Raw genomic sequence first — 26,997 nt, 5'->3', positions numbered from 1 at the left:
TTCATGTAAAATACTGTGCAATATATTTGCATACAGAGAGCATCATATACAGACAGTGTTTTAGTAATGTAATATAAATAATTTAAAATTTACATATTAAAGCTTAGTAAAAACAGAGAAACAAAAAAGAAAACTACAAAATAATTGACAACAGACCTACAAAAGATTAATACGGTAGGTACACAGAGTACAGCTTGTTGACACATGCTGTGAAGCATTGAATGAATGTTGGTTTTTTAAATAACTTTGAAAGTATCTTCCCTTTTTCAAAAAAAATTAAAGTATCATCATTGAGTTTATATATCCTGACCAAAACACAACAGGCCTCAAGACAGAAGGCAACATTTTTAAATGAAGTAAATTTCATACTGTCCCTTTTGACTTCATTCAGTTTCACATCTTCTGCATATTCTCCTCAAGTCTCCAGTCACTGAAGGCCCACGGCTGAGTCTGTCACCTGAGATGTTTCTGCAGTGTTCCCATGGGCGACATTGTTCAGACTCATCTTTGTGTTTTCTTCACAAGATCTCTGTTGTGTTTATTTTTTCTTTCCAGGCCTAAATGGCTGAGAGGGTACAGGTCTAAGGAAGGTCGGAGCCTGTGGTACCAGACGGTGAGTGTGGAGGACCCGGCTGAATCGCTGAGGTGGCCTGCATGAGATTACTCCCTAGAGGATTCTGGACAATGGGGGCTCCTTCCATTGAGTCCGGATGTACAGACCTTACTTTGTCCTCACTTGTAGATTCCCGGATCCCAACTGAATCTGAGAGGTTTTCACCTCCCACGCTTGCTATGAAAATGGAAATCAGAATTATTTTTTCTGCAGATGATGTTTTCGTTTACAGAATAAATATGGCTCAGTGTTTATTTTACCATGATGTACCTCCCTTTAGAAGGCAAATAGCAGTCTTAACCGCTTCAAGTTATTCCTGGTTTCACAGAAGCTGTTCACAACAAAGCATGACAATTATTTTACCCAGAATTATTTTAATATAAATGTCACAATCATTGTATGCTACATATATCTCTGTTGAAAACCGTTGCAATGTCCCGTTCAACAGCTGACACAAGTAATTGCACAGACATCTCATATATCACATGGTAAACTGCAGGACTGACATACAAGGTAACAACTGTACTTAGAGACCTTCATCATCTGCAATTGTAACTGATGGAACAAAGTATGATAGGCCCCAGCCTTGTTCCATAATTAACAGAGTTTAAGTGTTTTTAAATGGGAAACAGAATCAGTCATGATGATACTGCAACAGGGTTCAGAACCAGCTCACTCGTAGGTGAACTAAAAATTAGTTTTAAAAAACTATTAAAAAAATTAAAAATAAAGATACAATAAAAAGATGTAATTATTTCAATTAACGTGTGTAAGGAGGGAATAATATGAATTATAATGAATTGCTATACATTTCTGAGAATTTACTAATACATCAAATATGCTTATAATACCATAGAATATGAATTTCAGTCTCACCACGTTCTTTGTCACTGTGCTCCTGCTATTGCTCTTAGCACTGCTGGCTGTGTTACTGCTACTGAGTGGTGATATCATGACTTTCCGATTCATAAATACAGAATGTGAGTTCTGAGTTAAGTGAGTTAAGAGTTATTAAACCTTAGCTATATAATGCAGTTTTCTTTCTTATAACTGGCTTAAGTGTAAGAAATAAGGGCTAAAATATGCTTTGGAGCTGTTAATGTAGCAGAGAGTGGGCTGTGAAAGACAAGATCTTTGAATTGAAAAGACATTTAAAATTTAAAAATTGAAGAATAAACTTTAAACGTGCAGAAAGACATCTTAAAAAGACACAGGAGAGAGAAAGGAAGACAATAGAGATGAACAGAGAGAGACGTGGAATTAACAGGAAACAGAAGCACTAGGTGGGTGGACCTTGTTCTGGTCTTGGTTTTGGTGATTCATTTTTAGAATGGGTAGACCGAGTCCCTTTGACTTTTGGACATCCAGGATTATAACGAAGAGGGATGTACTGTAGCACTGGGTTGGATTCTGTTAATTTAGGCAGTTTCTTTTGTTGGCCCGTTTAGGCATTATATACAGTAGGACTTCATTTTACAGGGTTAGTATTTTGTGTCTGCTTAACTTAAGTCCTGTGTTGCCTTGTTTTGTAAACATATTGTGTAATGTGTTGTTTAGTTGTTATTGTAAATAATAATTCATTTGAATCCTCTTTGCTATGAACTAGAAAACATTTATGATGCCCTAATTGAAACTGCTGATGATACTACCTTTACTGGATCATGCAACAGGATGGCATTTTTAAATGTAAATCTCTTGACTTCACTCATCTTGTGGTACTGTACAATATCCCTTTTAAGATAAACCTCACTTCTAATCGCTATTCTGGAGGAATTCAAAAGTGATGAAGGATTTGATCTGTATATTTCTTGCAAAATTCGAATTATTTGCATTCAGCAAAAGAAATCAGTTTTCTTATAAAGGATTAGAAACAGCAGTTCAGAACCCAGATCAGAGTTTCCAACTCAATTCCTACATCGCGGTCCTTGATACTGCTTTTCACTCAGTTGCCAAAAGAATTAAACAGATGGAGCAGCTAAATGTCTGTGATTGGCTTCTCTATATGATAGTGTATCCACAGCTTGCAAGTTTGTACAAAACTAGTGTCAGCATTGTCACATGGAAACAGATGCAGATTTGTTTAGTGAGCTTCATGCTTTTTCTAGACAACTCCAGGAACATCCTACTCCTGAAGAAGTACTGATGTTTATATGAGAAAATAAACTCTCAGCTTTTACCTCTACACATTCTTTTAACTATCTGCATTCAACAATGGTGCAAGAGAGACTGGTTGGAATTGCCACAATGTCAGTAGAATATGAAATCACTGGAAAACTGTATCTAAATGAACTAGTGACTGAGTTTACTGAGATTTTGTGATAATGGTAGTTAAAGCAAGTCTGTTTGTAATGATTTTGGATTTGTAATAAAATTTATCTCAAGTTGTTATTGGAAAATGGACTAAAATAATATCCAACCTTTGTGTGTGCAAATACATCCTAAAAGATTAAAATTCTTGTTTCTATTTTACTTGATCTTAGAAACATCTATTGGACAGACAGACAAACTGAACAATTAAACCTCAGTTTTTAAAAGCTTTAAAAAATTTAAAGAAAAATAAGTTCTCCAACCACTTTTCCATGAGGGGAGGAGAGGGGGGAAACACCAATTGCATGATTCACCTGAGACTTCAGCCGTTCCCAACCAAGTAATCTTTACTACTTAAGGTTAAAAGTTTTCTTTTTAATTTTATTGAGTTAATTACAATACTGTTAATTACAGACTCTTAATTCCTTTAGCAGCTGACATTTTTATGAAATCACACAACATATCCCAAGTTGTTAGCCCAAATAACAACAGTTCTCAAACAGGCAAGCAATTAAATTTGGTCACAGTTTAAACTCTAAAATCACATGGTCTATATTCCCAATGAGATACTGATGCCTAGATGCCTAGTTTCATTTTCATATTCTTTGTTGTGTAGTTTTCATATTCTATGCAAGTATAGCTTTTCTGATTACAGAGATTAATTTATTGTGAATTTACTGTTTCTGCCACCTGAGCAGAGCGGCAACTTATTTCTTGTGTGACTGGTTCCCTCTCTGGAAATGTAATGAATACGATTCTTGGACCAGCACAACCTGAGTGTGAATGGAAACAAACGGTTCACACACCATTTGTCACAGTTTAGGAATAAAACAACCTACCTGGTAATGACTGAGAAGCAGACTTTGGGCTGTAATAAAAACTGTCTCCTGGACCACTTTGGAAACTACCTGTCTTAAATAAATAAATATGTTTTAATTGTAAGCATCTGGTATCTACGTAAACAGAAACTAAATGTGAAATCAGAAAAAAAGCATTATTCATTACAGTTATTCCTGGCAGCCATTAGCATAAACAACTAATACTCATTTTTGTAACCATCGATACGAAGAGTGTAAAAAAAAAAATATTTACAGATGTGATACCAGATGTGATACTAAGACTAATCTACACATGTTTTTTTTTTAATTAATTCATAAATAGAAACTCACCTCTGTGCAAATACCATTTGAGAGCCTGCTGGCAACTTGGACTTTATCTTGATATTTTAAAGCACTGTGAATACGAAAGACATCATCATAAACACAGTTCACATGGTTCCACATTATCTTTACTGAAATTCCATGTACAGTACCACCCTCATTTCTCCTACAGTATGCAAAACCAAAACATGGAGGGAGTAGTGTTTTCTCTTTTTGGTCCAGTTCTGTTATGTAGTTAATTACACAACTTAAATAATTTTCCCTGTTGAACAAATATGAGGTCTTTTACAGTTGACTACTCATCAAATGTAAATAAAGGTATGGTTACCTATGAATCACTTCAGAGCATGGTTAAAAGCATTAGACTTATGCAGTTAATTGAATAATTGGAACCTTTAGATAACTGAGAACTCAAGTTTCAGAAACAAGGAACAGAACAGAAACAAGAATACACTAGACCTTTTTCAAAATCCTTGTCAATTTTGCCACAAAGCATCTGCTCATAGAGGAGTCTTTCATTATATGTACTGTATGTCAACAGCCCATGATGCCAACCCACAGTACCAAGACTGAGGTTCTCTAAGGGAAAATTAAGATAATTAACCCTGCATTCAAATAAACATTAAAGCTCTTCTGTGGTTTTCTGTACGCTTCTCAACCTACGCCGTCAAATGAAGGCAGCCCATATAATGTGCATTGGCTGAGGAGTGTTCAGAATAACTCTTGTTGCTTTATGTCATAAAAATAGGTCAATGACACTGTATCTCCGAAACAAGGCATTAAAACAAATAGTTAAAATCCTGACAGGTTCTGACAAAATATAAATGATGCACAGAATGTTTTTGTTTACTCTTACTTTCAGTGTTTTTTTATGATAGTAATTTTCCAAAAACTTACATTCCACCCGTAATAGTAATTCATCATGTCTGCAGAAACTCACCTCGCCCTCCCAGACAATGGAGCATCACAGTCCACAGCGGACTCCACAGGGGGTAAATTCTACAAAGGCATGGTGGCACAGACTGTTCAATAAACCCCGAATGGGCTTTTGCGTTTTTGTAACAAGATGGTTAAATGCTGAAAAGGAAAGCTGGATAATGGGTTTACCTCAAGGGAGGTGCCACTGGCTGTAGTGGACTGAGTGGCTCCTATATTCTGGTCTCTAATGCTCTGTGTGTGTCGCTGTTTCACTATGTACTCATAAGTGCTCATCTTTTTCATCACTGCGGGAGACAAAAAAAGCAACACAGTCTCTCGCATATGAATAGACTCTTAGTTTCGAATGTACATGAGGGAAAGGCCGACATACAAATTTTCTTTGAGGAAAGGTCTTTATTCTGTTTGTCAGTAGACAAGTGTTTTTATAGTTGCACATCTGCATAAGAAGAATCCAATATATATACAGTGCCGATAGAAAATCGAAACACCCTTTCCAAAGTAACTCATTTCGTGACCTAACAGCCTGAAATCAAGACAGATTAAATCAGAATGTATTTTACCTTTATTTCCACATTGTAACGCAACAACTCAAACACTCTGAAAAGTAATTACAAATGACAAACTAGAAAAAAAGGGCTGTCTAAGTGTACACCTGCTTTGCACAAGGAAAGACAGAAGAATTCACTCAAAAGAGCAAGTTTACAGACAGGAGGTCAAGGGTGTACTTACAGAGGTAAATATGGAATCCCAGCAAATGCCCCAGGAGTAGCAGAGAGGCGACTCCCAGCATGAAAGTAATGAAAGCAACCACAAGGATTCCAACAGAACTCGTTTCAATGGGAGCAACAGGAAGGAATGCAAGCCATGTGCTGTTCTCAGCTATATCTACAGAGAAAAAGTATGTTTCACACACATCGTTCAACATTAGAGGATTATTTCTGAATGACAAAGTTTGGGAATGAATTCTGGAAACAATGGAGAAAATCTATGAAAGAAATGACAAATTATAGATTTGTATTACTGTGTAAATAAAAGATGCTACAATACTACATCATAATTAGTGCAACTTGTATATGTTCTGTGTCGTTTAGTTTGTGTTGTCATTATTAATAAATATTTGGTTAAGCCAGTGTGCCTGATTTATTACTTTTTCACCAAAGCTATTCCGGAGAATAAAGAACTCTAATTATTTCAACTACTTAGGAATAGTCTTTAATACTTGGGGGCTGTGACTATTTAATTATTGATTAACCTGCTTCTTCTGCCTACTTCTTGTATTCTCTATTTTAGTAACCCCTATTTGTGAGAATACCGACACACTGCAATGTCACCAGTTATCGGGCAGCCCATCAGAAAGGAACCAAAACCAATTCAGTTCCTCTGCTCACAGTATGATGTTGCCTGTTTGCTCTCCTTTACTTTGTTCTACTTCTACAGGCTTTAATAGAAAGTGGTGATTTGTCTTCCCCTGTGAAACTTGCCAGAGAGCAGGAGGATAGATGCCTGTAAAATCTATGTCCAATCTCAAACAGCACCTTAAGATCTGTTAGTCCTCTGGCTGCAATTGATTTTCCAAGAAAAAACAAGCAAATCATCTCCCATCTCACTTCAGGTACGAAGTGTCTCAGATTTTCTTCACAACGCACTGAACATTTTTTTTTCCCGTTGTTTATTCATCAGCAGTCTGGATGCAATACAAGTTACAGTGGTTGGTGCTCAGAAAGACTTACTGTTAAACTGCGGAGCCGTGCGCAACTCTGCTGGGTTCAAAAAATGCTCAATAAATATAAAGAGGATGACAAATACAAGCAGCAGGACACCAAAGACTGCAGAAACCACAGTAAGGAAGAAAAACCTGAAAAACAAAATACACTGCATTCAGCTCTAGCTGACTGGATTTTTGTACAGTAACAATTTTATATGCTTTGTGATAACCATGATAGAAACCATAGGGAGCTATAAATGACAAAATTAAAGCTGGATAGAACTAATTAATATATTTTGAGCCTTGATAGCCATAATGAAAGCCAGCAGTAATCAGGAATCTGGGATTCACTCAATCCTCCCCATCTTTTGAGTCCCATGTGAAAAATCTGATTGAAACATCTTATCACTTTGGAATTATTGCTTGCATTAGGTAATGTCTATCAGAGTCCAATGTTGGGTGCCATACATTTATAACATCAACGCTTCATTTCCATGGGCTCCTCTTCTTCTAAGTTGCAATATATGCAAAACTCTGTTCCTAAATTTCTAACTCACACCAGACCTTGGCAGCATATCACTCCTACACTTAAGACAAGATCCTATTATTGACTTTGAAGGCTTTAAATTATTTGGCTCCATCATACAGTACAGCTCTGAACTCCTCCATGTTTACACTCCCTCCCGTTGGCTCTGTTCAGTTGAGGCGGGTCTTCTGTTCACTGTACCCAGGACTAAATCTTGGACTTTTGGTGACCTTTTCTGTTGCTGCTCCATTGTTAGGAATGCCCTTCCACTGATTTGCAGAGAGAAAGTCTTTGACTTTTCAAATCTAAACTCAAAACTCAACTCTTTTTTACTAGGGCCTATATCTATCCTATTTGTTTTGGTTTAATTATTTTACTTTTAATGTCATTTGTATCACTATGTACATTGTCCCTGGGTCTTGTAAGGTGCTTTATTCGATTACATGAAGAAAATTGCTTGTAACATTAAAAATAAAATAAAATTTCCTTTGTTGAAAAAAGCTGGAGCTACTGTTTTTCATTTCACTTTAGTATAGGATTTGATTATCACACATTTTTCTAAAAGAGGGTAATGTAGTTGGATGATACCAGTATACTTATATATATTTCAGCACCTCAGGAACTGTAATGGTCCCCAAGCCCAAAGTATGACATGGCTTTAATTGGAACAAACAAATTACCTTCATGACCCACAGCATCAGAGTGCTGAACTGACTGATGAAACTTCAACAGATTACTTCAAGACAAGAAGAAATTTCACAAGAAACATTTGTGGTATTTAGGCCATTTTCCCACCCTCCACAGTTTAAAAGATGCCTCTTTAGAGTCTATCCAAGCAAATATTAATTATGATGTAGTATAGGGAATTAAATAATACTGGATAGTATACAGTGCCTTGCGAAAGTATTCGGCCCCCTTGAACTTTTCAACCTTTTGCCACATTTCAGGCTTCAAACATAAAGATATAATTTTTTTATTTTATGTGAAGAATCACCAACAAGTGGGACACAATTGTGAAGTGGAACGAAATCTATTGGATTTTTGAAACTTTTTTAACTAATAAAAAAATGAAAAGTGGGGCGTGCAAAATTATTCGGCCCCTTTACTTTCAGTGCAGCAAACTCACTCCAGAAGTTCAGCGAGGATCTCTGAATGATCCAATGTTGTCCTAAATGACTGATGGTGATAAATAGAATCCACCTGTGTGTAATCAAGTCTCTGTATAAATGCACCTGCTCTGTGATAGTCTCAAGGTTCTGTTGAAAGCGCAGAGAGCATCATGAAGACCAAGGAACACACCAGGCAGGTCTGTAATACTGTTGTGGAGAAGTTTAAAGCCGGATTTGGATACAAAAAGATTTCCCAAGCTTCAAACATCCCAAGGAGCACTGTGCAAGCGATCATCTTGAAATGGAAGGAGTATCAGACCACTGCAAATCTACCAAGACCTGGCCGTCCCTCTAAACTTTCAGCTCAGACAAGGAGAAGACTGATCAGAGATGCAGCCAAGAGGCCCATGATCACTCTGGATGAACTGCAGAGAACTACAGCTGAGGTGGGAGTCTGTCCATAGGACAACAATCAGTCTTACACTGCACAAATCTGGCCTTTATGGAAGAGTGGCAAGAAGAAAGCCATTTCTCAAAGATATCCATAAAAAGTCTCGTCTAAAGTTTGCCACAAGCCACCTGGGAGACACCCCAAACATGTGGAAGAAGGTGCTCTGGTCAGATGAAACCAAAATCGAACTTTTTGGCCACAATGCAAAACGATATGTTTGGCGTAAAAGCAACACAGCTCATCACCCTCAACACACCATCCCCACTGTCAAACATGGTGGTGGCAGCATCATGGTTTGGGCCTGCTTTTCTTCAGCAGGGACAGGGAAGATGGTTAAAATTGAGGGGAAGATGGATGCAGCCAAATACAGGACCATTCTGGATGAAAACCTGTTGGAGTCTGCAAAAGACCTGAAACTGGGACGGAGATTTATCTTCCAACAAGACAATGATCCCAAACATACAGCAAAATCTACAAAGGAATGGTTCACAAATAAACGTATCCAGGTGTTTGAATGGCCAAGTCAAAGTCCAGACCTGAATCCAATCGAGAATCTGTGGAAAGAGCTGAAAACTGCTGTTCACAAACGCTCTCCATCCAACCTCACTGAGCTCGAGCTGTTTTGCAAGGAAGAATGGGCAAGAATTTCAGTCTCTCGATGTGCAAAACTGATAGAGACATACCCCAAGCGACTTGCAGCTGTAATCGCAGCAAAAGGTGGCTCTACAAAGTATTAACGCAAGGGGGCCGAATAATTTTGCACGCCCCACTTTTCATTTTTTTATTAGTTAAAAAAGTTTCAAAAATCCAATAGATTTCGTTCCACTTCACAATTGTGTCCCACTTGTTGGTGATTCTTCACATAAAATAAAAAAATTATATCTTTATGTTTGAAGCCTGAAATGTGGCAAAAGGTTGAAAAGTTTAAGGGGGCCGAATACTTTCGCAAGGCACTGTATAGTGTCCATAGATACTGGATAGTAACGTGTCTATAGTATCAGAGTCTGTAATATTAAGAGTTTGCCTTGATTCAGTCCTCCAATATTCACAGGAAATAATACAATTTTTACACTTGCTACACAGCAGGCAACATCAGGCCCTAGAGGCTTATACTGTAGAAGCTATCTCGATACAATAATGTTTTAAATTCTGTTTCAATAGATAGTGACATCTTAATTTGAAGTGTATGGTTACATTAATATAAAAGTAATTTGGGGGCAAAGCATTACTGAGTACACACTTTAAGTGACCACATTTTGGGCATTTACTGAGGTGTTATAGTATCACAAAGAATGTGTAGTACAACCCACCAAAAATTACTAAATTTCAAAAAAAGGTTTATAATGCTCCACAATCTACCATCTTGTGGCATCTCTTACCAATAGTTTCTTCCTCCCACACAGTTATTCAGCCATTTGCAGTGATGATCAAAATCTGAAATGCACTTGTTGCAGCTGCTACAGTGTTTCACTTTTGGACCTCTAGAATGAAAAATACAAATAGGAAAACTGAATTACTTCTGAAATGCATAATCCTGTGTGAAGCATATTTGGTGTGGCTACCACTGTAAATTTGAAGAAACCTGGCCCATCTTGTTTGGTTATCTTATGTGGATATGGACAGGGAAGCAAACATCAGCAGTATCCATGTTTTTAAGACTGAAAATGGAGATTTCTTGACCTTGTAAACCTCTGAAAAGTGAAGTTGCAAAGCTTTCAAACTTACTTAAAAAACTGTGCTTATTTCAATAAGAAATAATACAGGCCCAGTTTTTTTTTTGTTAAAAAGTACATCTTCAAAACATAGTATAGAATACACAGTGATGCCTGAAATTGTTACTGATCTCCTATTTTGAACTGTGGTCCACCATCACTTAAGATATTTTCTAAAGCAAAAAAGTAGAAAAACAGATGTTAGATTTCCCCTCAAGAGATTAACTTACACCTTACAAATGGTCATAGGTATATCAGTCTCCTTGTTTTGACACTTGCGACCCTTGACCTTAGTCAACTAATCCATTACTTCAGTTTCAGTGAAGCAGGTTTTCAGTTTTCTTCCCTCTAGTTCAGTGAAAAACACACTGGAACTCAGCAAGAAAGTAGGGATTTACACTGTGTGAGCTGTGATTAAACAGGGAGTGCTGGAAATAAAACAGCATCCACAATCGTGAGATGAGGAAGAACACAGGTCTCAAACAAGAGAGCTAAGAAGGTAAGGCAGTGGGACTACATACACATCGACTTCACACAAATAGCAGTGCAGATTCTGTATGACATGGGGGTGCTTCCTCTTGTCTAGGACCGGCATGGGATTGCTGTAGTTCTTCTTTGCACGGATGCTGGGGTCTGCTGGATCGATCGATACAGCAACCAAGTGTGTCACAAAATGGAAGACAAATGCCACACCAATTACCTGCACATGTACAAGTCAAGGAGGTTAACTGGGGCACCCTATTTTAGAAGCAGAAGAAGGTCCATGTTAATTCAGCTATACTAATTCATGCTAATCTCATTTCATGCCTGAAAAAGAAAGCAATAAGCTGCTTTTTTTTTCAAAAGTACTGTGGCAAAGATCTTAGGCCCTTTAGCCCAACCAGGTCCACGAGTAACAGCAGGTTTTTATTTTCACACAAATGTGACACAAAGTTTCTTTTATTTTTTGACATTTATGGTCCCACTTACTAAATTAATGGCATACATCCAAAACTAACACCACACACCCTCGCAGGAATGAGCAGGACTGCACATTGACCATTACAAGCAGCACGCACTTGTAGGCGTTCCAACACACCAGCAAGCATGACTCACTTTAAAACTACTGCAGTTTGACCTTTCACTGAGGCAGATGGGTTACTAATTAAGTTCCTTGGTGATGTGAAAGCAAAACAAGCCTCCTCCTCAGGCTAAAGGAAAAAAAAATCTGCATGTGTGAGTGACCTACTCTGCATGAAGAGTATCATCTGCAGAAAGAATAAACAAAATCAGTTGAGGCTACCCATTTACCATGTTTATTAACAAGATGAGCTTCTACTGCATCTCCAAAAGCCCAGCAGTGGCACACGTACTAGTTCTGCCTTCTCTAACCAATCAAGGCCTTTGTACCAGCTTGCCTTTCTCGCCAAGCATAGAAAGGAAAGATGCACCGCTGAAGTAAATTACTCAACGGAATCACACGTTTATGCCTCTTTAAAAAAAAGAAACCTTTTTCAGTACAGCGTTTGAGTGACTATCTCCCATCTCATTTAAGCAGCGTATTCATCCATCCATAATCAAGAAGTCAAATGTCTATGTGAAGGTCATGGCAACATAGAGCTTATCCCAGAAGCATGCAGTGCAAGGGAGGAGTGAAAGCATAGATTCCAAATCTGCCATTACCCCAAACGAATCAATATCTTCCACTGAGACCCTTGCAACACTGTCATTCATGTAGTCTGCATGTCAAAGAATTGTTTCATGTTTTTTTTTTCTTTTTAAAGGATACAGAGTATCCAGCATATTTCCAGTTGTAAGGCAGCAGGGGTATATAAATGCCAAACCCTACGATTGCCATATAGCTGTAGACCACCCAGGCGATGAACTGGAAGGAATGGAGGGGCAGGGACCAGCCATTGACCCTGGAGCGCTGTGGAGGAGAGACGAGCTCATTGCTGCTGCTCCCTCGGACAGGGACAGTGCGCCTCAGCCTCCGATCATAGCAGTTCATCTGCAAGAGAGCACAGGTGCATCAGCTACCTGCAACACAAAAGAAAAGGCTTGAACAGCTCAGACGTTTACAAAAGACGACCTACAATATACTGTAATTCTGACAGACAAAAAGAAAGACGTGGAATTTGAATTGATATAGTATATTACAGTATATGCAAGGAATGTACAGATTAGCACATTTCTCATCATAGGTCCACTTCTCGAACCTAATAATACAAAATACAAAACCCCTAATTGTACTGAAAGTAATTGTGACCCAAGGTTACATATACAGTATAATACACACTTGAGAAATGATCACCTGGTGATTTTTCTAGCTAGTGATGCTACAGTAGCTTCCTTCCACTGCAGTTCTGTTTTGGGCTACCCAATGAGGCCCTGAATAATAGTACTCATGCTGATACCTAACACTGCAGCCTGGGGTCTAATAACCTCTGAGCTCTGGGCAGGTGAGTTCGGTCATTTTGGAAGATGTCAGTGGCCTTAGCTACTCCAACCATTACATCAGATCATTATGGCTCCATTAAAGGGATTTTTGACTGTGTGCTGCTATCCTCATCACATCTTACAGAGGCTAGAAAAAAATTCTAAAATCTCTGATGAATAATCATATTTTATCTGGAAGTGTCAGCTGTTAGTCCATCACTGTGGAAATAAGATCCACAGACTCTCCAAAGTTCGTAGATGATCTGAAGAGGTCATTCATACTATAGACACACAAAATATTAAACAGACAACAGACAGACTCCTGATTCATCTTAAATTACAGCAGCTCCAAATTGAAAACACAGTTCAAAGTGTCCCGGAAGCATGTCCAGAGTTATTATCTTACAATTCTGTCCCACTCATCCCAGGCGGACAGTATGATTGACTAAATTAGTGTGGAACCTGTGCTGATTGCTGATTCCATGTACTGTATTTGGTGGATACTAATACCATGGTCTGGAACAGTACCAAACCCCTAAAACAGCCCAAAGCAATTTGCCATGTGTGACTTTGCATTTCCTTCATGAGTTTTCATACTGACATGATATATAAAACCAACAACACAATATATGAATCTGACACGGTTGATCTTTGTATACAAAACAAAACCTAAATAATATCAGCCAAACATTTTCTATATTTCCCTGAGTAACTCATTATGTTTACGCATAGTATAAATTTGAATGACAAACAATTTAGTCTGTTTGTTGCATAATTAAATAAATAATAATATTTCCTTAATAGCTTCTTTATTAAATATACAAATGTTACATGGTTGAAATATAGCTGTGAGTTAATAATGCCACAAAATGCTAGAACTGTTTTTTTACACACCTTAGGGAATACTTTCACACTGAACATAATCTCAAGCATAAAGGTGACAGTGAAGTCCTGCAAAGTAATTTAGAATATTAACCACTTCAGTCTCAATGAAAGTACTGACTTGTCGGATCTATCTGCATTCATCCATCTACTAAGATATGCTTTTTAATGTGCTCTCCAGCCTGATGTCCATAAACATTTTTTCCAGAAATCTGGTACTTGGCACATACTTTTATTTTCCATCTGGAGATGGAGTTAAAAGAGAGCCATCATGGAGAGTACTTAAACATCAAAGGAATGCGAGCAATCTTCAGTACACTAAATTACAATGTTGCTAAGTTACATTTCTTTACAGATCTATAATTCATACGTGTCCCTTTCTGACTTCAGCCTGCTTTTGTATTGTTTTAATACTCAATTGGAGGAAGGGATAGGTTATTTTTTCCCTAGTGACTGCCGGAACACAACATTGGCACTGTACTGAACTGACTTACAAACATTTCAACTGATTAATTTAATCATAGTTTATCACAGAAATAGTAAAGTACATTGGAATCACTACATAACAAGTGTCTTTTGTTTTATTTTTAGGTATTAGGTATTATTTTAGGGAATATTTTTTGCAAGCAAGCAAATAGTACCGATTAGCTGTTCACTCACTTTTCAAGCACTGAGACTACTGGAAAGAATCCTGACATTTGGAATAAGCAAACAGTGAACCATGACTGTTCAAGCTGTGATCTATTTGAACACTTACATTTTCTTCACAGCTCCAGTCCTAGAGGGCAGTCGTCTCTACAGGCTTGCCTTACAGGTAACACACCATTTACTGGACTAATTTAACACTTTTCAAAGGCTTTCAGCTGTTCATGATTTAGAAGAACTAGAAAACCTTCTGAATTCTGACCTTGGAGGACTGAAGTTGGGCACCTGCGACTGAAAAAAACATGAGCACTTCTTCTCCAAAACAGCTGTAATTCATGGTGATGGCATAAGAACTTCTAAACCTTGGCTGAATACTGTATGCACAATGTTTATTTCAGCACAATAGGTGCATAATCTTTTGAACTGCAATGTAGTGGTCATTTTTTCCATACAAACTTTTTTATATCTTATTTTTGAAACTAAGTGACAGAGACTGACAAATCAATTTCTATACCACTAAGTAATGCAATAGAAAACTACACATATTCCCAAGTCATAATACATGAGTCTAAATGAGTGTAAGGATTTCAAACTGAACATATAATCTTTATATGACACAACAAAAAGCAGACACCTTAAGGATGAAGTCATGGCTGTTATTATAAGTAGTAGCAGCAGTAGTTTTGAATGGTTCTGAAGGATAAAGAAGGTTTCTGTGTACTAGACTTTAAAATGAATAAGGAAATCAGATAGCAGGTGAAAGGCACTGCTTTCAGATCTACTGTAACCCATTCAGCTTTGGAACTAATCATGGTCACTTTTCAATGGTGATGCAGACTGATATTTCTGTCACTTTATGGACAAATAATGCTGGCAAACACATAAATATGTCTTGGTCACAAGATCCATTTGTCATTTCAGTTTAATCATGTTTACATATAGCTGTGCATAAGTCTGATAATGACTTCAAAGAGTAAAATTCCTTCTGTCTACAATTCCTGAAAAAGGTCTTATTGCTAACAGAATTTCCTTGAACCTGTCTGTTAAGATGCTGCGTATCCTGTAAACCTCATTTGCCCTCTGATTTCTATGTGTGAGACAATAAATGCTGTATTGGTAAACAATTAAGTAAAGTAGTGAAAGAACTGAAAAAGATGCGTATAGAAAAGGGTGCAATGAGATGGCCTATTTGTTAAACAACAAGGAGTTGCATATAAATTCCCAAAGCATTAGGTGTAAAGTACGTGTTACTCGTTGATTATCCCCGAGATAACTGAGCGAGATAATACAGTAATGTCACAAGTGTTGAACTTTATCGAGTGGTGCATGCTCAGAATTTCAATGTGCCCATCGTCACTAAAAGAATCTAGTCCAGCAACTACCTTTTTTGAGAGGACAGCCTGACTGCCAGTGGGAAAACTGTAGCCTTTTAAAGCACAGAATCACATCAGATTTGGAAGTAAAGGGTGGCAGATGAAGGTTAATCAGGTAGATAGTGAATGGCCCATGCAGCTATGCTCTGTTGAAACAACAGCCACAGCAGCTAATAATAATAACTCAATAAGGAAATCAATCTAAAAAGCAGCACACACTTTACTGAGTTCAACTTGAATATAACATTTAAAAAAATACAAACTAACAAAGTCCTTATGCTTTTTGACTAATCCAACTACTAATAAAGGTACAGATATGGTTAGATTTCCCACTGCTGTCTGTAATGTTCAGCACAAGTTCTTTCTTCCCAAGATTGAGGATAGGGCACAAGTAAAAACTAAAGCAATAGTCTTGCTGACGATACTTTTGATACTTTCTCATTAAAATGAAAAAAAGCTCAGGTATTACCAGAATTAAAAAGCAGATCCCCTCTTGCAAAATCTAATAAAAACACAAAGTGTAATAACCATCAAAAGCTCATTCCTTTATCTCATTAACTATAAATCCAAAGCAAAATACAAGCACACTTGTTAATCCTGGACTCACAGACAGTCCAGAATTAACCGAGTTCTCGCTGACTTGAGGACCCCATACTTAAGATACCTGTAGCAAACCATACGAGTGTCTTATAACACCCTCCTAGTGGTGAAACATAAAAGAGCAAAACAAAGGCCTTGCAATCACCATCAACCAATCAGTGTTCTATTATTATTCCATCTAACAAAATAAGATACAAATATACAAAACCAAATACAACCTTGGCTATCTATTACTGTATATTACTCCAATGGAGTAGGCAGAGTGAGCACAAAACAGAAACCTGCACAAACACGGAATTGCAATCTGTAACTCACAACTGCTACCCAATAAAAAATAATCATCTCAACACTGCTGTGTTCACTCATTCAAAGCTAAACCACCAAATTCCCAGGTTGTGAGGAAGCTGGACAGGGACATACTGTACAAACTGATATTAAAGAGGGTCTTCAATTTTTCCTGTCAGTTCCACTATTCTGCTTTTAAATTTTCTGAAGTTAATACAAAACTAGAATTTTGACATCTAATTATGAAAAATATTCCTTTATTCACACAGATCAGATAGAAGGATGAGCATGATGTTATTTCAAAGGTGCAGATCGAAGGTGGCCAGCTTCAGTCCTTCAGAGTTGCAGGGATTTCTTCTTCTTTTTTCTCATAAAGACCCTAACTTAGCATTTTAAAAAAACCATTTGCCTGAAGGACTATTATAACACTGTCTACCTAAAGTATCTGTTGGACCATGATCTTCAAGAACTGGAAATGTTTAATGATATAGTTGTATGAGAACAACACCAGAGGCCATGGCCGAAACAAAAAGAATGAAAATATCAACCTTTCTACTCAGACCTTTTTAAATGAAACAGACAAAATCCAGTGGTTGCCTGGTTTCAGAAAGTAAGACAGCATTCTTGTTCCGGAGCTGATGTATCTGTGGGCAAGACATTTCCTGCAATGGGTTTCTTTAAAACTCCCCATATGTCTCAATTTACAGCTTTATGAAAATCTTTTTTATTTAATTACAGGAAACCAAAGGATGAAAAATTCACTTTTTGCTTCCTTATATTAATGTCTCTGAATTGAAGACTTTTTTTTCATACTGTAATCCTTAGATTACTTTTCAAGAGGTCTCCAATAGTGCATCAGCCTAAAATTACACTCTATAGAGCGTCAAGTGAGCTAAAATCGATTGTCACAGAGTGTTGAATGATATAACGAGCCTGGACTGCTTTTGTTCTGCATTGATGTTATGTTTTTTCACATGTGAAACAGTATACGTGAGGTTTAGCACACTACAAAGCTTCTGTCCTTCCTCATTAACAAACACTCATTTAAAATGCTTATTTAAAGTGAAAGGGAGAAAATAATTGAACCGGTGCGAGTAACAGCCTGAAGGACCTACAATAATTAACAGCAAATAAGTTAAAAATCCAAAGCCAGTTCTAGACTCCTTAGTTACTGATCTCACCTTTAGAAATCAAAAGGGTAGGATAATATTAATGGACCACAGAAATAACTAAACTTGAAAAAAATGTACCTTTAGGAAAGAAAACTCAGAGCAGCATTGCTTGTGCACATTGATAAAACTGAAGAGTACTTTTTACTGCATATTTTGATAAAATATATCTCCTGCTCTCTGTTATTACTAATACTTTCTTGTAACATTAAGAGATGCAAGCTATGGCTGTTGTTCAGAATCAAAACTAAAAACATGTGCTAGCTATTTTACATAAAAAACAAAATTCCAGTGCTTTTTAACTCCTGCCTCCTTGAACGGCCTATCCTACTTACCCAGTGCCAAAAGGCACAGCAGCACTGAAAATAGCTGTCCAAACGATTCACAGATTCACTGTAGTGTGCTGGAGAGAGGCAGCGTCTCCTTAAGAGCTCATAGTGCTGAGCTTCAGCACCGCTTCGGAAACTTGAGGATGAGTGGTGGTGTGACATTTCAGGAGCCACAATATTTGAAGGTTCCTTCAATAACATGAGGTAAGTGAGCTTCTTCTAACTACAATAACAGTAGCTCCATTCATGATTGAGGTAGAGCACCCTCAAACCTGAGTGTCTGGTGTGCTCTGCTCAAGAAAAACAGCTACTTCCTTTTCTTTCAACACCGGTGTTGCGCTGGAGTTGGGGAAAGAGGAAACCACAAGAAGAAGGAAGTGGCCAGCAGCAACTGGGCCACCTCACAATTTTCTTCTGCAAAACATCTTCATTTTTTAGTAATCACTCTTTATATCACCATTTGTATAAGAAACGGCTGCTTTATCACATATCACAAGTGACAGGGTGGTTAAAAAAACACTGGTGAAAAGAGTCCCATTGAGTGTTGGTTTGCTAGAAGAATACACCCTTCTGAGCAAGAGCAGAAGGAGGTCAGAAGGCTTCGCTTCCTCTGCATTCTCATGGTCAATAATAGCAGTCTAAGTGGCTTTGTGTATTGACTCTCAGAGAAAAATGATTGGAAATTCTCACATACTCACCAGTCTCCCCTAATAATGAAAATAAAGCACTCACCCATATAAAATCTAAGATGCAGTAGGTTAGGCTAGATTTTTATATGGAAATCTAAACCCTTTCCTATGCACCCTGGTCAAAATTTTAGGAATTTCCAGACTAAAGAACTGGCCTTTTCACGTGGCAGACAAGGTGTGGAAAGGATAGAGGGGAATGACGTTCTTTGCCACATGTATAATATTTAATACATTCATCCTACCTTTCTTCATCTGTTCAGACTGTTCTTTGGAAATGTACTTCTTTAGGTGTTTCAGGATCTACAAGAATAATAAATTATAATTTAGAGTGACATTTATAAAACCATATTTCCTAAACAAATAATGCAATAAACCACTACATCAGAAAGGCTTTTTAAAAGTTTCCAAAACTAAATGAGAAGCAGGTTATGCAGCTATGTCATAGAATGTCACAAGTTGAGATGTATATTTTGGTGCCACAATGGTTACAACTGCCGCCTTGCAGTGCGATATATGTGTGACGTTTGTTCAAATGGGTTTCCTCCCACAGTCCAAAGACATACTGGTAGGTTAATTGGCTTCTGAGGTAACTGACCATTACTTGAGTGTGTGAGCGTGTCTGTGTGTGCCCTGCTTCGCACCTGCTGCTTGCTGATATAGGCTCCAGCTCCCCTATGACCCTGTATTGGATAAAGAGGTTAGAAAATGGAGGGATGGACACGGTATGCAGCCTGTCTGCAACGTTTATCCTTGTATGCATGGAAGGCATTGTGCACAGTGCAAATTCTTTTTGGTTATCTTGTAATTTTCAACCAATATGACCTAATCTCACTCTAAAGGAATAGGAAACTCTTCTCTTCATGATGTTTTTTCATCTTCATTGCTACAGCGATGTCCCATTTAGAAGGTAAAAAACCTAAATATATGAATATCTTTTACTGAATCCTGAGCCAAGTGTTAAGCACAAAGGTGCAGATTGATCTTTACCAATTATATCATGTTGGTGGTACAGTATGTGACTGGGGAGCATTTGTAGCAGTCTGGGGAATGTGTATACTTCTACAGTAGCAGAACTCACAAATATTATGCAAGCTTTTGTCCACATGAAGGCCATAGAGATAAGATATATTTTCTCTCTTTAAGTTCATCTTTTTTTTCTTAGAGGCATGCATGGTAATTCCCACTGGCTCAAAAAAGCTTGTTTGATCCAGAAACTTTGTCACTTTTCCATTTTATCACTGATTTGAGTCTAAACCTATAACAGTGCTAACACAACTTGCAAGATTAGACTGCATAACCATCCCCTGGGATTTTGCTCAAGGAAAACTCAACTAGAAAACACCAGATCTTCCCTTAGAAAACGCAAACCTAAGCACAAAACATGTGTTACCCATTGACTTCTGAAATATTTGATATGTCAAAAAAAGAAGAGCTGAAGTTTTTCCTGGACCAATACAGTATCTGGATAGTCAGTGATATCACAGGACAGTATTATTATTACTTCATTATTAATTTATTGCTTATAATCACAGAAACATAAACTGTTTCTTATTTACTAAACAGGGCATGTTACTAAAGCAATCTCAGTGAAGCATCTCACTCAAGGGTACAGCAGTAGTACAACTTTCCTGCTATGAATTAAGAGCTTTATCAGTCATTTGCCCTCTGTCTCATTTTTAAATGGGTGAATGTCAAAAGTAAAGCATTGAACCCAGACATAGCCTATGCCCTACAAAAGTAAAACCATACAAATACAGTAAAATCAAGTAGAACTTATTTAACTACTTTATTACCTCCTTTGTTTTTTGAGCTAAAATGCAATTTGCAAAATGCAATCCTATATCATTATCCATTTGGTTTTGTCATGCAGACAGATACATAGTAAACTGCAAATATTTAGTTATAAATTTCCATGGTTAAAGAAAGTCCAGCACTTCCTCACCCTCATCTTTTTTTTTTTGTGAGCCACTTTTTTATTCATCCAAATTTTTCAAAATAAATCAAAATTTCTCCCTCCTCAACCAGCCCCCGGTAGTTGTGCCCTTCAGTCTTCTCCACCAAAGGATGTCAGAAGTCAAATCACACAACAGTGGCAGAAGGACAATGCTTCAGGTCAATACCGACTTGACTTCATTAGCAAAACATCCCTGCCCTGGCACCATGAATCCATAAAAATAAGATCAGAAAAGTCCAAGAACCAATGAACAGCAGCTTCTTCAATTTATTTTTCCAAACTGGTGAGAGACCAGTGTTGATCACAGCAGATCCTCATTTGGGTAAACCCCATCCTTTCTTACTGATTTATTGCAGTTGTCTGTAGCATAATACAGTTTAAGATGTACAATGTCTAAACTACATGAGCAGTGGACAGCGAGACAAAATTCTCCAGCCAACAGAACACTGGGGCTTGGACAGTTTTGGTAGAGCTCCAGAAACACCATGGACTACTGGCTAACTACTGTCCATACTGCACTCAATAAGGAGGGGATAGGAGGAGGAGGAGATATTTTTAGAGTGAAAAGCATTAGCACTGCACAGGCTTTAATCTCTGTACATACTGTATGTCAGCTCATGAATGCACCCCTTCAGGTAAAAGAAACACTTAGATGTAATTTAGTAGCCTACAAGCCCTATTATTTTTCAAGGCTCAGCTCTACAAAGCTGCATATACTGTATGGGCAGCGTGAACCTGTGACCAATTCAGCTGAAAAGCAACCTTGCTGAGGAGCTTGTTCATCCTTAGAGACCAGCCCCTAAAGCAAAAAGGTGATTTGTTGTTGTGTGGTTCTATTCAGGCTCACAGGTTGCTTTCTGAACATATTATTTCCCTTTCCCTTTTTTTCCAGGGTTGACACATTTTATTTATTCAAATGATGGATAGAAACTCCATATTGAAATACCCTTATATTGAAACCCAGCTTGAATCCTGGAAAACAGTTATTTTATGTAGTTCATTATACACAACACGTATATACTGATGGTCAAAAGAAAATGATCGCTTAAACTTGCAACAAATTCATCTTTGGAATTACCTTTTTTGTAACATGGGCAAACATCTTATTGAGCAGTCATAACATAACTTTATTTGCTTTGCTGATGAACATTTGTGATCAATTGTCTTACGGGTTGCTTTCCCATCTCTCTACTAGGACACTCTCCCTGTTCATTGGTCGATGAGTCCTCGAGGCAGTACAGTATCCTAGGTCAATAGCTCATAAATGGTCAGTGACATTCAAGTCAGGTGAAGATGACATCCACAACATGATATGACATTCTTATCTAGCAAGACAGCTATTGCCACACAAGCAGCTTGGGGACCCACTTGTTCCATTTGAAGAAGTCAGAATTAGCCCACTGGAAAGGCACCCCTGTGAGGTCCCAGGGCCTGATCAACCTAGCATTGTGAATTGAGGCTGCCATCCATCACTTGTTGGCATTGCAGGTGCAGTGTAACTAGATCAGTGACGGTCTGTTTGGCTGTAGTGCATTGCCTGGTTAAAAATTGCTGGTGCAGGGGAGCTTTCTCTTAACAAGCAGGACATATTGGTTCTTTTCTGTGCTCTGCTTCTTTCTTGATTTTCACCAGGCTTGACATTTAACAGGTTAAATCACCTCATCTCTTGAGCCCTGTCAGCTCTCTCTCCGAGTAAAAAAAGCACATCATTGTTTATGCAACAAAGTCACTCATGTGCAACACAGTCAGCGTGCAATGAACATTTAATGAAAATGTCACCACCAATATTTAATCAATATATTCGATCCATTATCTGGTAAGATCCAGATTATTATAGATGAATAAACAGAGTGATAAGATTCTTCTGATGCTCAGTATTTAATAAACAAATAAATTGGTGTGAGACCACAACCAGTAGTCGCCTTAAAAGTTCAAATCAAGAATTTCAATTTTATATTTAAAATAAAGGTTTCACTACAGGTCTGTGAAAAATACAGTCACACACCTTTAATTCACTAATACTTGATAAAAAATAATCTATTCTGACCAGTTTTTAAAATTTTGTTGTATATCATAAATCTAAATGTAAGAAAAATTGTATAGTTTTTACTACAAATTATTTTTTGTGGCAACACTCAATGACACGTTCAGCCAATGAGCATTTCTAAATTTAACAATGTATGAGCAACCATTTATTGACTTTACACATTTTTACAGTGCATGAACATGTTTTTCAGTTTGTGACCACCACACCTGGCTTTCAACATCACAGCCTTGGAATTAAGAACTATTTTAAATAGCTCTGTTAACTCTTTTGAAAGAGCAGAAAAAACCCCATGTTTTGTATATTTGCAAAATGAACCATACAGACACTGTAACCGGTCAAAAGGAGATAGGTCACAATTTGCATTTTAGCAACAGTTCTTTCATACAGTTACAAGCAGAACACAATGGTTCAGTATTGGCAGCCAGACCTACAGTATGACACATGTTTAAATATTTTATTTTTACTTTCAGAAAATTGATTATGGTCCTTACTTTCCAATTTGGAAGATTGGACTCCAGGCTGAAACACATCAACATGTAGAAGTTTACAATTAATGACGATGTAACCATTATATTTAGATGCAATGAACTTGGAGGATTCAATGTACAATACGCATATGACCAATACTTTCTAGGTACTGTAGCAAAGACATGGTCTTTTCTGCAATTCCAAAATCAGAATTTGATACAGCATTATGCATACTGTAAACAAATTCAGACAGGTGGGTTGATTTTGATTTGAGCTCCAAGCTCAGGTAATCTACTGCATAACTTAAGGACGTCATTAAGGACGTCATTAGAAATGTAATATGTGCAAACCTAGTTAAGTTACCAACAAAATGGCTAAAGAAGAGATCAAAAGAAAGAGATATAATTAACACCTAAGTAATCTTAATGTTTAAGCCTAGAATTTTTAATTTTTTTAATACATTTGTAGATTTAAGTTTATTTAATAATGTGGAAGGGGATTCAATACACTGTTAATAAGCAATTCAAAGAAAATACCTTTTAAAGCAAAATGTACATTTAGCTGAATTACAGACACATTTATAGATTTCTTACCAGAACAGGCACATACAGTACATCACGTAAACACTTTTCTGAAGTTCACAGTGCTTTTCAAAAACTTACAGTTGCTTACTTACTGTGATTTCCCATTGCTGGTACCTGTCAGCAAACCACTTACTAGCTACACTGTCGAACCTGGCCCTGTAGGACACGTCGTTAATCACTAAGCAACGAGCACCTAACAGGCAAGACGGGCCGGGAGCCTTCTCTCACATCAAACTCTTCACATTAGGAAGGCACCCACAGCATTCGAGAACTCACAGCCATCTCGTCTATCCACTGGGGATTCAGACAAAAACACATCTGTGTGCACATGACATCACAAGTACTGTGGCGCTCCAAGCGCAAAAAGGAAAACCCCGATATGTCACAGTGTGGACAATTAAAAGTCTTTTTTTCTGTCCTTTGCTGTTGTTCGTAAGCTATATCATATGGCGTGTTTCAAACCAACCATTCTTGTTAAAACGATTTTACAAATTTTTGTACTATATTGCTCAATGACTCTTTCATTTTCGCTTTTTGTTTCTAACCATGTTATACATTTACTCTCTGAAACTGCTCATATTCATTTTATTCCAACTTCAACCATGGATCTTCTTTTAACCCTGTTTATTGTACTGACGTGACAACTCTCAGTCAAATTATGTTTTTGGCCTCTCCGCCACTAGAGCTCAAAAAGGATTAAAGCATATGGAAGGATGCAAAGACAGGAAGCGCATTTGGTTTGTTCAGTTTTTAGTAGATATTTAATCCACAAACCTTATTCTGGTGTTTAATGAAAGATCTCAGAGTACCGATTTAACATGACTGGATGTCTTGTCCCAGATTCCAATAACCCTTTGTATGAAGACATGCCTCCTGTCCACAGATGTAATTGCACTTTCCCAAATTTACAGGATTAGAGCTAGAAAAGTAAAAAAAAATGTTTTCTAGTTTTACCCATTTCTCTTTCGTTAGCCTTGTGTTGTACCTGTCTGTCTTTAATACTGCTAGCATTAAAAGTCTTTAAAAAAGTCCTTAAGAACAGAAAAAAAGTGTAGACTCAGGTAACGTTTCAGGATTTATAAAAGGAATAGTACTGATTAGCTCTCAAATCAACATTGTGCTCTGAACCCACCACTAACACAGCTTGTTAAAAGAATGATAAAGTCAGTGAAATGTGGTTGCCTAGCAAAGAAACACATTAAATCCAGGAGGTGCTTAACTCCAGTCATTAGGCTTCTAATTTGTACCCCTGTCAGTCATCAGCTCTGCATCCTGTTTACTTTGTTTTGCTTAACAAATATTGTAGCCACGGTTTCCACAGTGGGGTATTATGATCTTGTACAAACCTGTTACATTCTCAAATGGAAATACTGTACTTACGTACATACTGCAATTGTATTTTTAATCCATTGCCAAGGTATATTTGTGATAGTTACCATTGGTTTTGTTGATTATAAATTATGAAGTTATCAGATCAAACCATTCAAAAAAGAATGATTCCAACCACAATACAGACCTAACTGTATCCTATTGTATCAGACTCCCCAAAACAGAGGGTTACATGGGTTATGAGGTACTTGTATATACACCTGTGAAAGATTTAATTACGAGAAAAAAGTACTGTAAATATGGTATGGATATAGAGTATGAAAAATTGATAATTTCATAGTACGTAAATACAGGTGGTGAAGCATTTTCTCTCTCCTCCCCCTGATCTGCGGTACAGGGGGGCTGTAGGTGCAGAAAAGATGCTGTGTGTCACCCAGGTAGAGGATAAAGTAGTTCCCCTTATATACTGTATACTCAATTCGCGCTATAAGAATGTAACAGTTATTATTATCACAATTATTGCTAGTAGTAGTATGTGTAACTGTTAACCTGTTTTTCAAAAACATTAAATTCTGGAAGCAGGCATCAGTATAACAGCAGCCTGCGTGGTATACCCTTATAAAGGCATTTAATTTCAGATTTTAAGAGTATTACAACTCTTCACTCTGCCTAATATAAATCACGGAGTTAGTGCGCAGTAACGGATCTAAGCACATTTTAACGTATTTAATAGTATCATTGGCACGTGAATCAATTCTCTCAACCCAGTAACCTTTGAACGGAGTTTATGATCAACAGTATCCTCACCCCCTTTTTACATAATTCACATATTTACTGAAACACACAGACAACATCTCTCAGAAAAATGTTTAAAATAATATTTTTCGACTGTAGCTTACCTTACCCGCAGACAAAGGTGGAGAAGTCATGCAGATTATAATAAAATGAAAACCCAAGGAAAGACTCCAGGTGCCGTAGTGAGATACCCCACATTTACTGTTGCTTCAGCGTTGTTTGATTTACCGGTTAACTCGATTTGCATGGGACCGGTCACATTAAAATATTTGTCACGAGTAAATCCACTGGCTTCATATTGCAACGTTTATTAAAAAAAACAAGACTGTCAGTTTCAGGTGGGCAAATTTAACATTCACAGAATAAACACCTCATTCAGAAGGTATCCGAATCCTCTTGTCATTCAGTAAAACCTGGCGAAAACGCTTCTGATCTCGAGTTCGCAAAGTTAAACACCTCAAGCCTTTGCGTCTATGGAAACTCCTGCAACAAAGTACAATTAATTAACACTCCGGGTCTTAAAGCTCGACTGTTCAAACAGCTTGAGTGGAGATTTCATAGACAGAAAGTTCCCCACTACAATACGGGTTCGTTTTCTGTACGTTCAAAACAACGCACACAGCGTGCCAGGAACCGTATCTGATTTATGTGGTTAAAAGATGTTTACCTTGATTCTGAATTCTTCATGTACTGTTGTGTCATTTATGTGACACGTTATAGCTGCCAATATTAAATGTAAAATTTAATTACCAATGCAAACTTTTTTTAAATTCATGAGTTCATTTTAAAATTACCTTTCTATTTAGTTTTTGGCAAAAATATTTTTGAATTTATTATTTTATTAGTACCTGGGTGGAGAACTGGAATATCCTACAGAAATTAACAGTCGAACCTGAAGTGAAATATGA

At 37.4% G+C, this 26,997-nt stretch overlaps 1 protein-coding gene across 9 annotated transcripts; it reads right to left on the bottom strand.

Annotated features, from left to right (window-relative positions):
* zdhhc11 (zinc finger DHHC-type containing 11) lies at positions 1-26,997 on the bottom strand. Of its 9 annotated transcripts, none has more exons than XM_015357571.2 (14): positions 26,938-26,997; positions 26,194-26,572; positions 24,740-24,884; positions 19,155-19,212; positions 12,291-12,541; positions 11,044-11,222; positions 10,190-10,291; positions 6,750-6,874; positions 5,749-5,904; positions 5,188-5,303; positions 5,021-5,079; positions 4,090-4,153; positions 3,760-3,832; positions 1-790 (listed from the first exon to the last, which is right to left on the bottom strand). In XM_015357571.2, the coding sequence occupies exons 5-14, from the start codon at positions 12,510-12,512 to the stop codon at positions 582-584; spliced, it is 1,305 nt and encodes a 434-aa protein (XP_015213057.1). In that variant the 5' UTR covers positions 12,513-12,541; positions 19,155-19,212; positions 24,740-24,884; positions 26,194-26,572; positions 26,938-26,997; the 3' UTR covers positions 1-581. The 9 variants fall into 9 exon arrangements, with proteins under 9 accessions (XP_015213057.1, XP_015213056.1, XP_015213055.1 ...); XM_015357570.2 differs by having other exon boundaries at positions 12,291-12,512; XM_015357569.2 differs by lacking the exon at positions 24,740-24,884.

Source organism: Lepisosteus oculatus, chromosome 10 (genome assembly GCF_040954835.1).
Source record: "Lepisosteus oculatus isolate fLepOcu1 chromosome 10, fLepOcu1.hap2, whole genome shotgun sequence".
NCBI lineage: Eukaryota > Metazoa > Chordata > Actinopteri > Semionotiformes > Lepisosteidae > Lepisosteus > Lepisosteus oculatus.
The sequence above is the reverse complement of the archived record's forward strand: the minus strand, read 5'-3'. Positions and strand labels throughout refer to the sequence as shown.